At 36.7% G+C, this 15,192-nt stretch overlaps 1 protein-coding gene across 4 annotated transcripts in view; it reads left to right on the forward strand.

Annotated features, from left to right (window-relative positions):
- LOC126751489 (uncharacterized) overlaps positions 1–14,739 on the forward strand; it is a 16,788-nt gene extending 2,049 nt beyond the window's left edge. Inside the window, exons 3-11 of one of the 4 annotated variants that reach the window (XM_050461821.1) lie at positions 3,713–3,866; positions 7,903–7,968; positions 8,029–8,309; positions 10,538–10,670; positions 12,003–12,183; positions 12,257–12,490; positions 12,927–13,299; positions 13,357–13,488; positions 14,403–14,739. In XM_050461821.1, coding sequence (XP_050317778.1) covers positions 3,713–3,866; positions 7,903–7,968; positions 8,029–8,309; positions 10,538–10,670; positions 12,003–12,183; positions 12,257–12,490; positions 12,927–13,299; positions 13,357–13,488; positions 14,403–14,624 — 1,776 coding nt within the window. In that variant the 3' untranslated portion in view covers positions 14,625–14,739. The other 3 variants (XM_050461824.1, XM_050461813.1, XM_050461805.1) reach the window with 3 other exon arrangements.
- The last annotated feature ends 453 nt before the right edge of the window (positions 14,740–15,192 follow it).

Genomic DNA, 15,192 nt, shown 5'->3' on the forward strand with positions numbered 1-15,192 from the left:
TTAACTTTGGTAAAAAATAAAAACTTGATAGGGGGTTGGGATTTGTTTTTTTTCGTGTCTGATTATCTTGGTTTTTGGTTTGTTAAATTATCTTACAATAATTTAAAATTTGCTGTTTTTTTTTAAAATCAAAATTTTAGAGAAACAATTTATTTTTGTTTTGTCACTGCATATCGTTGAGGCTATGACTTCTGAAAATCAACTAAATTAAACAAGTTGTGTGCCCCTAAATAGCATTGTAATTATGGTTGACTTTATGCTCATATATAACATGGATATAGATTTTTATAAAACAAATTTGCAATGGTAATTGGCTCGATTGGAATATTTAAATGGAGAAAATCAATGTTTGGCACATTTCGAGACACTGCTGCATAACTCATGTCAGCCTCAGTAAATATTCTGAATATCATCATGCCAGACGAAGCTACAGGAATATCCTTTGGATATTTTTGTCTTTTAGAGGTTTGGAGAATTAATATCTTGGACAGGCACAAGCGGAACTACGGGTCTCGATATACAATAATTTCAAAGATTCATTCAAAATATTTATTTCAAAAAATGGCGTAAATATCAGATAGTTATAATAATATGATTTTAAATATATTTATCCAACAAATATATAGTGAAAGAATTTGACTCACTGGTTCTACTAGAAAATTTGTGAAATCTGGGAACATTTTTTGCCAAGTGATAAAAATTTTTAAAGGGATTGAATTTTTTCCCAATTAAGACCAAAACTTTTCAAATTATTATTGTTTTGCAAGGTTTTTTGAGATAATACTGAAAAAATCATAATTACGAATTATGTGGTTTAAATCATGATTTTGACTTGAGGGTGAAAATGCCGAGGGCCCAAAATTTGAAGATAGAATCAAAAGCATTAATCGATAAACAAAAAAGTTTTGAGAATGTTTGGAATCCCCAGTTTGTGCAGCCGATCAAAAAGCAAGGAAAAATGGAAAGGATTTGAAACCAGAAGTTGAAAAGTTCCTTGTCGAATGCTTATAAAAATAAACCCTTGTTCGGAACATCATGATGTCGTAATGGTGGATAAAAAGGCATGAACATCTAAATCGGTGATCATTAATGAGACTTACAACAACAACGCATCAAATTGATTAGAAACGAAACAATTTTCCATCATGACATTGATGTAACATCTTATTCAAGACCGGTAAAATATTGAAGCGATTGCTGGGAAATTTCTCACTATTTTTATAGTTCTGATTTTCCTTTAACATTTTGCCGAGATGAGAAGCCGCGAGGCCGGTAGTTCTTTTGATGGGAAACAGCAAATTGCAAAGATAAGAAAATGTAACTTTGAGGGACAAGATTTGTAATACTGTTGTTGTTTAACCCTCCGGGAAAGAGACCCCTTAGGTTGGAAAAGAATATGCCAGCAGGCAGTTCTGTGTAAAAGGACTGAAAAGAAATTTATATGCCAGAAGAAAGGTGCTTTTAAATGTAGCAGGTCTAGAATGAAAATATATAAAAATATACAGAAGTGAATATTATTATTCAAATGGGTTTACACCGAATTATATAACAAAATCACTATAGTTTCAAGCGATATGTAACACTCTCAAGTTCTAGGAATGCTTAGGAGCTCATTAACCTGACAGCACCAACACAAGCCAGGCTACAGGTCACACAAAGAACACTAAAAACTGTGGTACCACCACGGGGAGCAGCGCGATTATCCCTTCTAGCCTCCGATTTGTCCCTAACAATAGGGATGACGTGATTATGAGGCTCGTGATGTTGTGTTTCGTTTATCGGATGTTTGTCAAATTTGGTCAGTGTATTTGTGTAAGTTACAACGCTTGAAATTATTCAAATTTACACTACATGGGTTCTTCAGTAGCCAATACTTTGAAGGTTAAGTTCTTCGTGAAAAAATTAGTTCATTTCTGGCTTCGTCAGCAAACGAAATTGTTGCTATTGGGTTGAGTCAATTCCTCTCGTGTGTCTCAGAAAACCCAGTGCATCCACAAATTTACCGTTTGGGGCGGATTGTGCTTTGCGGCATCATCGGGCCCTATTTAGTTCAAAATGAGAAAGGAATAGAATTTTTTATTAGCTTTTCACTTGTTTACAACACTTCTAGAACATTTCCCTAAATTTTCATGTTGTTTCGAGTATCAGTTTCGGAGATGCAAGCGAAACTTGTGCGCTCAGGAACTAGTTCAGGCTAAATGTGCCGTTTTTAAACGCGTTTTCATCAAACTATGTTTTTGAAGTCCAGTTGGCAAGATTTCTCGAGAACTACTCAACCGATCTTTATAAAAGAGAAATCTACTAGGTCTTTGAGATACAATTCTTAAGAAAAAAATCTCTTCCCATTAGAACTATTAAATCGCATGTTGTCTTTGCAATATAAGTAATCGAACATTATTTTTTTCTTTAGATAGATGGGGGTTACCCTGTCAATCACATAGGAAACAATCTATTCCTGAAGAACACACTTCGCTCACATAACTATTAACCAATTACCAATATGATCATAACAAGTGAGCTATCCAATCTCTGCACATTTTTTCTCATTAAAAATTAAACCAAATCAATTTACCACAGTTCCTAACTATTTTCTTTTCCGCAGCTGAAATGTGCACCAACTCACTGTTTAACTAGCAATTATTTTTCAATTTGCGAAAATAGCTCATATATCAACAAATTTTCCGGCAAATTGTCCCTCTTTAGACCAATTAAATGACCATTTCCTACGCGGATCCTCCGTTCGCTCGCAATGCATGGGAAAGTAACATTTAATACATTCATGCTTGCCCACGGCTGGATATAAAAGCAGTGCAACCTTTAAGTCAACTTGCAGCAGATGCATAAAACCGTTACGACAGCAACAAGCGAACTGTCGGAAAAGCAACTATAAAAACCCAACAACAAGTCTACAACAACCGAACGAAATGTGGCCGACACACACGCAAACGCACGTCACAAACTTTGTTGCAGCTCTTAAGTAAGTTAACTGCATACCTCCGGCTAACGGCTACTGGAAATAACTGCGCCACCGTTAGCACCCAATTTACATGCCGACGTCGCTTGAATTTCATAGCCATCACTATCTGTGTCGCAAACTGCTACTGCCACTGAGCCCGTTTGCTTTCTCTTCCAGTACAAAGATACTTCGCACAATTCTCCTCGGTGCTGATTGTCCATGATGGGCGCGTTGACGCAGACAGCGCCTTGCAGCGGGAATCCCTCGAGGCGGTGCAGCTGGCGTTCCGCAATCTGTCCCAGCAGGGACGCCTAATTGGACTGCAATGGATTGATGTCAGTCAACTGGATGGCGGTGGCGGTGGCAGAGGGCAGCTGCCGCAGCATAATTGCGGAAGACAGTTACACAACAGTTGCGCTGACAACGGCCTACAACGATGAGTTGGAGCTGTGTGTGCTGCGCGCTGTTGGCATTGTAACCGAGGTGGGTAAAGCGTCGCGCTGCCTCCTTCGCTAGCAACGCTGATAACAGCGCTGCGCTGACAGCCTTCATTCGCCTATTATGTTTTTAGTATATTTGCCTCCGCTTAAGTGCGTATGTTTACAGTTGCATTTATGTTCGTTGGGGCTTTCTTGAGTTTCGCGTGCGAATGCGTACTTAGTGCGTTGAGTGCGTTTCGCTTACCTTCTACTTACAGCCATTTCTCTTGCATTAATGTTTTTTCTTCAGTGTTTTCAAGTGTAATCTTTTTTGCAGGGTTTCATCACCATTCTTTCGGACACAGTGCGTTTCCTGCACGCTCGGTACTTTGCCACACGCAACGCGGAGTTACGCCTCAAGGATAAATTTTATCTATTTTTTTGTGAGCATGAACGCCCCGAGGAGTTGCTATCAACCGAGATACTGCAGTGTGAGTAAAAATGCTATGAATGCACAGAATTCCACAAATTCCATATTCGCAAGTAAAATAGTTTTATTTCACGTAGGGAAGTTTTGCCTGGCAAGTAATACGGCATTTATTCATATCGTACAGAAATATGTACAATCTCAGAAAACTCCTATACGAATAAATTATATAAGATTGTAAAATAAGGTTGTTCCGCTTTTTTGCTCTTTATTCAATGCTTTATAAAAAGTGTAACAGTGATCGGATTTAGTTCAAATATGCGCCGTTTCGTTCGATAATCTGTTTCCATCTAGACGGTAACTTCATAATACCCCCCTCGTAGAAGCCCCCTCCTTATTTGCGAAGAACTCGGACAGCCACTTTTCAAAAGCCTCTTTTGAGTTCAACTTTACACCAACATGGGCGTTCGCCATGGACAGGAACAGGTGGTAATCACTTGTGGCGCTATATCCGGGCTATATGGTGGTTGCGATAAAACCTCCCATCCGAGCTCCCGTAGCTTCTGACGAGTGATCAACGAAGTGTGTAGTCTGGCGTTGTCCTGGTGGAAGCCTACACCCTTCCTGTTGGCCAATTCTGGACGCTTCTAGTCGATCGCCTGCTTCAAGCGGTCCAGTTGTTCGCAGTAGATGGTAGAATTAAGCGTCTGTACATATGGGAGCAGCTCATAGTGGATGATTCTCTTCCAATCCCATCAAACACACAGCAAAGCCTTCTTGGTCGTCAATCCCGGCGTGGCCACGGCTTGGAACGACTCACCGGCCTTCGACCACGACCGTTTTCGCTTCATATTGTCGTATGTGATCCATTTTTTGTTGCCAGTCACAATCCGCTTCAAAAATGGGTCGAGTTCGTTTCGTGTCAGCCGCATATCGCAGGCGTTAATTCGGTCCAGAAGGTTTTTTTGCGTCAAATCATGCACCACCCAAACAGCTTTTTTGTGTATCCAGCCTTCCGCAGATGGTTTAAAATGGTTTCGTGACTAACTCCCATCTTCTGGGCGATATCACGAGATGTTACATCTCACGGAACGTTTCTCTAGCGGATTTGCCTTTAACGAAGGAAAACTTTAAAATAGCGCGAATTTTCGCATTAGTGAACTCCATGTTTACACGTCTATAACTGTTGAACGCAATATCCAAACTAATCATGCATAGCGTCGTTTTGTAGGTTATGTCAAGGCCTTTCAAAGATGTATAGTATTGCCAGATACGAGCTCTGTGGCGCTTTATACATAGCCACGAAATTCAAAAGACAAAAAGGCGAACATTTGACAAGCTAATATAATATATACATCACAGTTGCCATTTGATATTTATATGGCATACTATACTATAGTACATGACGGATATAGCTGCCATTTGGCAACAAAATACCAAACTGTACTTTACGAGTAAATAACGACTACCTGTCGCAAGCAATTATGTCGCCTGTCACTTTTGGTATACATACAAGGTCTGTCGCAAAAGAAATAGAACTTTTTAAATATTACTGTTTCTGGTGGCGCCACCTATTGTGGGTATATGAAATAAAAAGTTTGATCTCTTGTTGATATTTCGTAAAAATTTTAAGACAAATGGATAACTACAATCGATGTTATCGATCAAAAAGTGACAGCAGCTTTTGGTCATCGGTCGTAAAATGCAAAGAGCAAATATTAAATTTTATTTTAAACTTGGGAAAACGTTTACTGAAACATTTCAAATGATGCAAAAAGTTTATGGTGATCAGTGCCTATCCCGTAGTAATGTGCATGAGTGGTTTAAGCGATTCCAAGAAGGTCGTGAGGACCTCTGTGACTATCAGAAGTCGGGCCGGCCAAAATCAAAAAAGAAGTCATAAATAAAGACAATGCTGATTTGTTTTTACGATTCCGAGGGTATTGTACACCGAAAGTTCGTCCCACCTGGCCAAACGATTAATGCTGTATTTTACCTTGGTGTTATGAAGCGTCTTTTGTCACGCATTCGTCGTGCTCGACCACAATACCGCGAGGCAGGGTCCTGGCGCCTGTTGCACGATAATGCGCCGTGTCATCGGTCGACGCTTGTCACTAATTTTATGACAAAAAATTCCATATTAACCATTAATCACTCACTCTACTCACCTGATCTGGCATCCTGTGATTTTTACCTATTTAGAAAACTTCATTTGCCCATGAAAGGACACTGGTGTCAGGACATTTCAGCTATCCAAAAGGCGACGACCGATATTCTCAAGAGCATTCCGAAAAATGACCTTAAACACTCATTTGAAATGCTAATTGACCGGGCTAAACGCTATATCGAAGCACAAGAAAACTACTTTGAATAAAAAAATTTAACTTTTGAAAAATGTTAATTTTTTGTTGTTTTTTTTAACAGTCCTGTTTCTTTTGCGATAGACCTTGTATATCGAAATCTATGAATGTTATAGGTAAAAATGTCAAATTCAGGAAAATGTTCAAAAAATACGATTAAACCATAGCAGTGGTCAGCCATCAAAGGTTGGCGTCATCTAACCTCTTTTTTCTGTATCATTAAGATACAACATTGGTATGAACAAATTGCTATGTTTTCCACTTTACATAGGTCTTCGCTATGATTCTAAATATCCTGGAAATTGCTCCAAAAAATGGCTATATTACAATGTGCAAAAAATAGTACGACTTTTTTCATAATTTCAAAATTCTTAAATTATTCTTCAAAATATATGTCGTTGCCCTCAAAGTAATTCCACTTGGTCACAATACACTTGCGCCAACGTTTCTTCCAATCTTCGAAACAGTTGTTTAAGTCAATAGACTTCAATGCGTGATTCACGTTTAATGTTCTTCTAGGAGACGATACTGTATCAGTTCGTATAGTACAGCAATGGTTCGCTCGATTTCATTCGAGAAATATCAATATGAAAGATGCAACTTGCCCTGGTCGACCAATCGTTGAAAAAGTCGATGAAATTATAGAAAAGATTGACCAGGACCGTCACATAAGCAACCATGACAATGCTAAGGAACTAAATATTCATCATCAAATGGTTTTTTACCATTTAAAAAAGGCTGGCAATAATGTGTGAAAAAGACCATGATCCAAGCGTGATGAAGATCAAAAAATGGTCGCAAAGCCAAGTTTGACGCCTCGAAAGATTATGCTGTGCTTTTGGTGGGATGGTAAAGGAATCATCCACTATAAGTTGCTCCAGCCTGGTCGAACGATTCATTCTACATTTTACTGTCAGCAATTGGTAAGATTGAAGCAAAAATCGAAAAACAAACGGCTAAAACTGATCAACAAAAAGGGCTTCGTTTTCCATCTAGACCACACACATCTTTGATTACTCGGCAAAAACTGGGAGAGCTTGGCTGAGAAGTTTTGCTGCATCCACCATATAGCCCTGACATGACACCATCGGACTATCATTTGTTTCGGTCAATGCAGAACTCTCTTAATGCAGTAAAATTGGCTTCAGGAGAAGCCTGGGAAAATTACTTGTCACAGTTTTTCGCTGAGAAACCAGAAAAGTTTTACACGAAAAGACCCTATATCTTATGGAGAATAATTTTAAAAACAATAGATCGATTTGCGAAGATTAATATTTGTTTTATTTCCCTAATCCCGAAATATAAAAGACAACCCTCATAAATATATGTATAAGTGATATTTATAATGTCTGCAATATTATTGTACTTATTAAATTATTAATGCAATAATTGAAATATGAATATCTTCTACTTTCTTGCATACACTTATTTGGAAAAAATTTACATAAATATTTTGAATAAAGTAACTTATACGCCCCACTGCCTTCACTACTTGTTTGGGCTCTTTACGATACTTGTACATACATTTTCTATAAAAAGGTTAAACGATATGCTTATATAACAAAATATTTAAAAAACCCGGTAGATATGTATATACCGCAGCTTATAGTACCAAACATTCATAGAATAAAAACAGCGAGTACAGTAGCGTAACTGAATTATTCACTTATTTTTACTTTTACTGCAACAAAGACCAACAACATTGTTTATTCCTTTACTACTATATTTGATTTATTCCAGTTTACCCACACCACCTTATGGTGACACCGGAAACGCTCACGGCACAACAAAGCGACAACCCACAAGGTATTTCCAACAAAACAAAAGTCAATTCAAAGTATACTTACCAAATAACCAATACAACAGCAACATTTAAACTAGCTAAACCAACAACTTTAACAATGTCGTTATCCACACTCGCCACGGCATCTCCAAGCGCGCACCGCGACATCAACATCCAACTGTGGACACAAAAGTTTGTCGGCGCCAGCGGCAATTTGGAAGCGCTGCTGCTGGACGCATTCTTGCCGAACGAAACTTTCGCCCGAAACGCCGAACTTTATCCAAATAAAGTTAACAACCTGCGAGGGCGCACAATCCGTGTCGGCTCCATTACATACATACCATATGTGGTGGCTAATTATGTGGTATGTTATTCAAAGCTAACGGTATACTTATTTTAAGCTTAGAACTAGCAGCACTTTTCGGCGTGAGATTTCATGGAAGGGGCGTATCAACTGCTGAGGCTGGTGGGTTATCACAGAAAAGTGGGTGTGTTCGCAGTTTGAATGTAAACACGTGTTAGTGGGCGTGTGCTATGAGTGTTCTCAAGTTATTTGCTAAGATTATATGTATATATGTATATGTTAGAGAACAACAATAACAGCGAGAAAGCATAGCATAACACAGCATGACGACAGTGACAACTCAGAAAGTTTTGTTCGCACACAATTGTTGACTTAACGGTACAGCACAAACGCATATATTTTGCGTAGTGATGTGCAAGTATGTGTGCGTGCCATTAAGCGCTTGTAGCTATTTGCCTGAACTTGTTTATTATAAGCTTTTGTGTTTGCTCAATATATGCAGATGTGCTAACTCACTTTTATGCTTTAGCTCTGATTTATCAGTTATTCATTGATGTTCCTCTAATAACCAATGTGGTTGTGCTTTCTTGCTCATGTAATTATCTGTTGTTGTGTGCTCGTTTAGTTGACAGTTCGATTAATTTAAATCCCTTGTATTCTCTAATTTAATTGCCGTTGCAATCGGAGAAAATTCGTCTTGCATTTGCAGTAATGCGCTTATGGTCAGCCTAAATTGACTTAGTCATTAAAACTTAGTCAATTCGGCGGCTCATTAAACATTGACAATGCTTTATGACCTAAACTCCTCAGCTACTTCACTGACATGTGCTTTCATAACATTTACATTGGGGTGTCTCTTATATTTCGCGTTTTTTTACTACTAACAGCCTATTTTAAATTAATTTCTAATAGCTTTGTAGAAACCGTTTCATACACTTTATGACGACAAATGAAAAGAAAAGCGCTTAATGCACTTACTTCTTTGAACTATCTTCATTGAAAGGCCCATAATTTGAAACCTCGCAGTTCATTTCTTGCTAGAAATTTGAACCGGACTGACAAAGCCTTATTATCGCCTTCAAAAAAGGCTCCAGCGCCAATAAAAGCATGACGCTCCTTAATCCAATTTTTCATAAACTTATTATAAGTAAACCGTCGACGAGTTGGCCCGCAGTACCTTCGAACGAATATTGGTTTCTACTGTTATCAAGCATTTCTTTTTCGACGTTCACTCGACGTAGGTTTTGCAAAAGATTCAGGAATTTTAGTACGCCTTTAGTATTGACACGTTTCTTATCCAAAACTTTAACCAAAACTTTAACCAAAACTTTAACCAAAACTTTAACCGAAACTTTAATCAAAACTTTAACTAAATTTTAATCAAAACTTTAACCAAATTTTAACCAAAACTTTAATCAAAACTTTAATCAAAACAGTAACCAAAACATTAATCAACACTTTAACCAAAACTTTAATCAAAACATTAACCGAAACTTGAATCAAAACATTAAGCAAAACTTTAACCAAAACTTTAATCAAAACGTTAACCAAAACATTAACCAAAACCTTAACTAAATTTTAATCAAAACTTTAACCAAATTTTAACCAAAATATTAACCAAAACTTTAATCGAAACATTAACCAAAACTTTAACTAAACTTTAACCAAAATATTAACCAAAACTTTAATGGAAACATTAACCAAAACTTTAATCAAAACATTAACCAAAACTTTAACCAAAACTTTAATCAAAACGTTAACCAAAACATTAACCAAAACTTCAACTAAATTTTAATCAAAACTTTAACCAAATTTTAACCAAAACTTTAACCAAAACTTTAATCAAAACATTAACCGAAACTTGAATCGAAACATTAACCAAAACTTTAACTAAACTTTAACCAAATTTTAACCAAAACCAAGATCTACTAAGTCGATGTTTGCCCATTGAAAATTCTGGAAAATACGCAAAACAAACTGACACTAATTGACATATGGAGAACAAATTTCACAGGAACATAAAAAGGGTTGCACCAATCCAAAACCGGATCAATTTTGATTAGATGGTGGTAAGGTAAATTCTCAAATTTTGGCACCGAATTATTCTACTTTTACGAATGGAGAGAAAGAGAACGTGCTTCCGCTGAATATATTTGATATAATCACATCAATAAAGAGTATATCAATTAAGTAACACCCTTACATACATATATACATAAAACTAAGTACATACATACACATTAATTTAGCACACTAATTAATTAGTTAAAAACCCTCCTGATTAATAGCCGGCTGGTATAGGCGATGTTGACGCGTTAAATTCCAGTGATTACAGTCGTACTATCTCCTTTTTGGGTTCTGAAGCAGAGCTTATGAAATCTTTCTGTGAAGTGCGCAATTGTCATATACGCTTGGAACCATGTAAGTACAAACTAAATAAATCAGGATCTTTATTTAAAAGTTATTGTACAGTAAGTTAATGTATGAAAATTGAGGCAAGCAAGCATAAGATAATTGTATGGCTCTATCTCTATAATTTTAAATTTAATTATGCCATAAGTTCTGTTACAAATTCAGGCCATCATAAAAATTTAAATACAATACGTTTTCTAATAAAGTTAGTTTTGTTTATTATATGAGCGATCAAAAAAAAATTTATTCAAAATTGTCACCTTTTGCTTTCACGCAAACCCTCAAAAATTTCGGCCACTGATCGAAAACAGCACACCCTTGTCTAATGGTGCTTACGACGCTGCTCAAACCAGAGATGTTTTGAGGCAGGCCATGTTCTCCAACTCTGACCACAAACTTTAGTCTAATGTATTAAAATCGGCACCTCCAGAAGGCCAAACATTTGCAGCTACGAAATAAGGAATATTGCTTTTAAGCCACTGCTAGCTGTTTTTTGTCTTGTGTGCTGGAGCAAAAGCTTCCTGTAATATCCTATGCTCTTCATCAAAGAAAGTATTACTTAGCTACTTTAACACGCCTACTACTTTCATACTACTAACTCCATGTTGAGGCACTTTTCACCCAGTTTACCCTCTGTTCTCATAGAAGCGGAGAGTTGTAACGCCTTTATAGAAGACTTCCCACCAAACTAATGGATCGTTCCCAAAGTAAATTCGTTTATTAGTGCAATTTAAACACAATTTTTTTTTTTGTCAAATATTTCATGAATTTATATATTCTCAATTTTGATCCCATACCTTTTGTCTTCTTTTGAGAAAGAGATTAATTCCACGCTCATAAAATGTTTGATCCCATTCAAGCTGCATAAGCTTTTGGCAAGTCATAAAACTTGTGTGAGGTCTCGCATTATTCTGTATGACTACATCACTCAATTTGTCCAGCTGATCAGAAAACACTTTAGAATTAATCGTGATATTGTCGGACAGAAGCTCAAAATAAACTACTACATAACCTTTTTTGGCGACATGATCTCGTTTTGTAAACAAACAACTTTTCATTGCCAGTAACAACGCGCTTCAAAAAAGGTTTTTATGTTTTAAGGATGATGGGAAGCCCTAGGAAATTGTTCTTTAAAACTATTTGATATCCTACACAGATTGATATAACAAAAACTCAAATATAGTCAAAAACCAAATGCAATCAATTTCCATTATCTTTAATTTAGACTGCTTTAGCAATCAATTCTTTTGCATATGGAAATATCTAGCTTCAGCCTGTTTTTATGTCATCTTACAGAATTAGAATTCCAATGTGTCATTTTTATCACTTATAAAACTCTAGACGGTGCTGATAACTGGGGATATATTTATGAGAACGAGAGCGCGACCGGTATGTTGGGTGATGTGTACACACAAAATGTCGAAATCGCCGTTGGCTGCATTTACAACTGGTACAACAACATCACAGAAACTTCCAACATCATTGCACGATCATCTGTTGCGATTTTGGGACCAGCGCCAGCGTAAGTCACCATAAATCATAAGCTTATACCCGAAGTGCAAAGAGAATTTGTATTCTTTTCATCTGTTTTTTAGACAATTTCCCGCTTGGCGTGCCAACATAATGCCTTTCAGTAACGCCCTGTGGATTTTCTTAATACTGACGATTCTTCTTTGTGCCGCCGTTATGTATTTTATTCGTTTTGTAGCCTCTGTGCTGGACAAATGGCTTAGGGGGGTACAATGTGATTTTCAACATATAACAGCATTTGGACAAGCGACATTGGATATGTTCGCGGTTTTCATACAACAGCCATCCGGGCCGACAAGGTGAATTGGTATTTAGGAATTTGGTTGTTGAAAGCTTGAGCTTAATATTATCTCTAGTTACGTAGAAATCGGTCAAAGTAAGTCAAAATTCCATCGAAAGTTCTTTAAAAGCCTTTTCGAAATCGTTGAAAGCTCGATCGAAAGCTTTACTGAAAGCTTCATCGAAAATTTTATTGAAAGCTTCATAGAGAGCTTTATTGAAAACTTTGTCGCAAACTTTCTCGCATAATATTCTAATGTTGTCTTCCAAAACTTGCCCTAAAGGCGATGTTATATAAGAGAACAAAATATTCGAATTCGATTAAGAACAATTATGTTAACTTAAAGAGGAATTGTATTTATTTCATGATCTACATATAAGATGAGTTAATTTTATCTGGTATACTACGAGATACTATATTTATTTATAAATTCCTATTTTTTTTCATTCGTAAAGTCTAAACACATTTGCCGCCCGTTTCTTTCTGGCGATGATACTCTGTGCCACTATTACCTTGGAGAACACCTATAGCGGGCAATTGAAATCCATACTAACTGTACCGCTATTCACCGAAGCTGTTGATACTATGGAAAAATGGTCGAAAACGGATTGGACTTGGTCGGCGCCATCTATTGTATGGATCCAAACTATAGACAGCTCAAATATCGAGAAAGAGCAAATAATGTCAGAGAAATTCGAAGTGCGCGACTATGATTTTCTATACAATGCCAGCTTTCGTTCAGACTACGGACTGGGTATCGAACGTCTTATGAGTGGGTCTTTTTCTTTTGGTGATTATGTAACAGCGCCTGCTTTAGAAACAAAAATAGTAAATTTTCCTTATTATTTCCAAGGAATCGCTCTAAATCTTTACCAAAAATTTAAGGTATCAAAAGATGATTTATACTTTGATTGGACCCGTGCGGTATCCATAAGGGGTTGGCCACTGATGCCGCTCTTTGACAAACATATACGCGCGTGTGTTGAAACGGGACTTTTCGTACATTGGGAAAGAAAGGTAAGGAAGTGTAATTAAATAAAGACAGTTGTTTATCTGTTATATCGCGAAATAGTCCTGTAACTCTATCATGATTTCACTAACGCGAGATGATACGATTATCTGAGATTCGTTTGTGCAAACGTAAATTTATCTTTAATTAAAAGAGAGGCTTCATTCTGTTTAGTCATCAAGAATTTGCACTTCATGCATCCTGCCTCTTTCGAGAGATCTAAATTTATTCACCCCTTGATTTTCGACAAATTGCCAATCCTGCTTATGTTCCTTAATGTAGGCAAGAGAAAATATGTGCAATTGTTCTTTTTAGAAGTTCTTTTTTAGAAGACTATATTGTCGGGAACTATCTATCAACTCTAGTTAAGGGTACATAACTATTGTAACGTCTTCCATATTTCAGTGGCTGCCACTAAAGCAACAATTGATCTACTGCTACGTAGAACAGCCTCCTTCAGAGTGGAGATTATCAATTTGGACAGTAAGATGGTGATACTAGCCGTGAGCTCGTCGATCGTACTAGTACACTTCTTTCTTGTCCCGCCATTGCCAGAATAAGGTATTCAGATATTGATTCAAATGGTTTCAGTAAGTTATTGGTATACTTTTCGCCGTGTGAATATTTACTTTTGTTCCTTCGAAGGAAACTAAACATGGTATTGTTTAAGGTTTCATATGAAAGCATCAGTACAAACTTATATGGGTTCTTGAGACCGACAAGTTTCCTATCACTCAATTCTTCGTCGACAGTAACATTAATAGTTAGATTACTGAGATTATCTCTATAAAGTTGCTCACGAAAAAAAAAAAAGTTTATAAGGACATATTCGGGTCAAATTCGAACTTGTCTATAAAAAATTGTTTTATGCTTACAAATATGTTTTTAACCAGAAAAATATATTGCTTATTTCAACCTTCAGTTTGTGGCAAAATACTTGAATCGGCAAACACAGGAAATTATGCTCAACTTGGCTTCGGGGCACATCAATAAATTACCACCACAAAAGCTAACGATAGAAAACATTTCGGGCGCAACATTTGCATTGTTCTTCGGCTGTCTGATTGCGAGCTTCGTATTTATGCTGGAACTGACTGCTTACTACTTTAATAAATTTCAGGGCTTATGTATTCAAAGAAATTGAAAAACGTAAGAACGAAATTATTTCAAGTTTGTAAAATTACTATTGAAAATGTTGCTTGGAAAATGTGAGAATAAAAAAGTATAGATTAGGTTGAATCAAAAACTAGCTCATCGAATTCCTGAGTTTAATTAATAAAAATGCAAAGAAAACAAGTAAGGAAAAGCTAAGTTAGCGTATAACACAACATTTTATACTCTTGCAACTTGCAAGTATTAATGCCGGTGAAGTACCTGCAGGTACATAATGCCTGTTAGTTATATGTGGTCTGGGGCGAGTTCACTCGATTTGATGCATTCTGAGCACAAATATGCAGCGTTATAAGAAAAACTCCCCCCTCAATTTTATTAAGATAACTCAAATATTGGCCGATAAAAACGGTATAAAGTCAATCGGAAGCTCGAAAATCTTTATGTTAGGTATATGACAGCTTAGAGAAGTCAAAATCGTTGAAAACCATTTAACATCTCAAAAGGAAACATATATGTCTAAAATGCAAAAATTCTTCAAAATCTTCATCCAACGTTCAACCACTCACCAATTGAACTGCAATCATCTTAACAAAATCGAT

Source organism: Bactrocera neohumeralis, chromosome 2 (assembly GCF_024586455.1).
Source record: "Bactrocera neohumeralis isolate Rockhampton chromosome 2, APGP_CSIRO_Bneo_wtdbg2-racon-allhic-juicebox.fasta_v2, whole genome shotgun sequence".
In the NCBI taxonomy this organism is placed as follows: Eukaryota; Metazoa; Arthropoda; class Insecta; order Diptera; family Tephritidae; genus Bactrocera; species Bactrocera neohumeralis.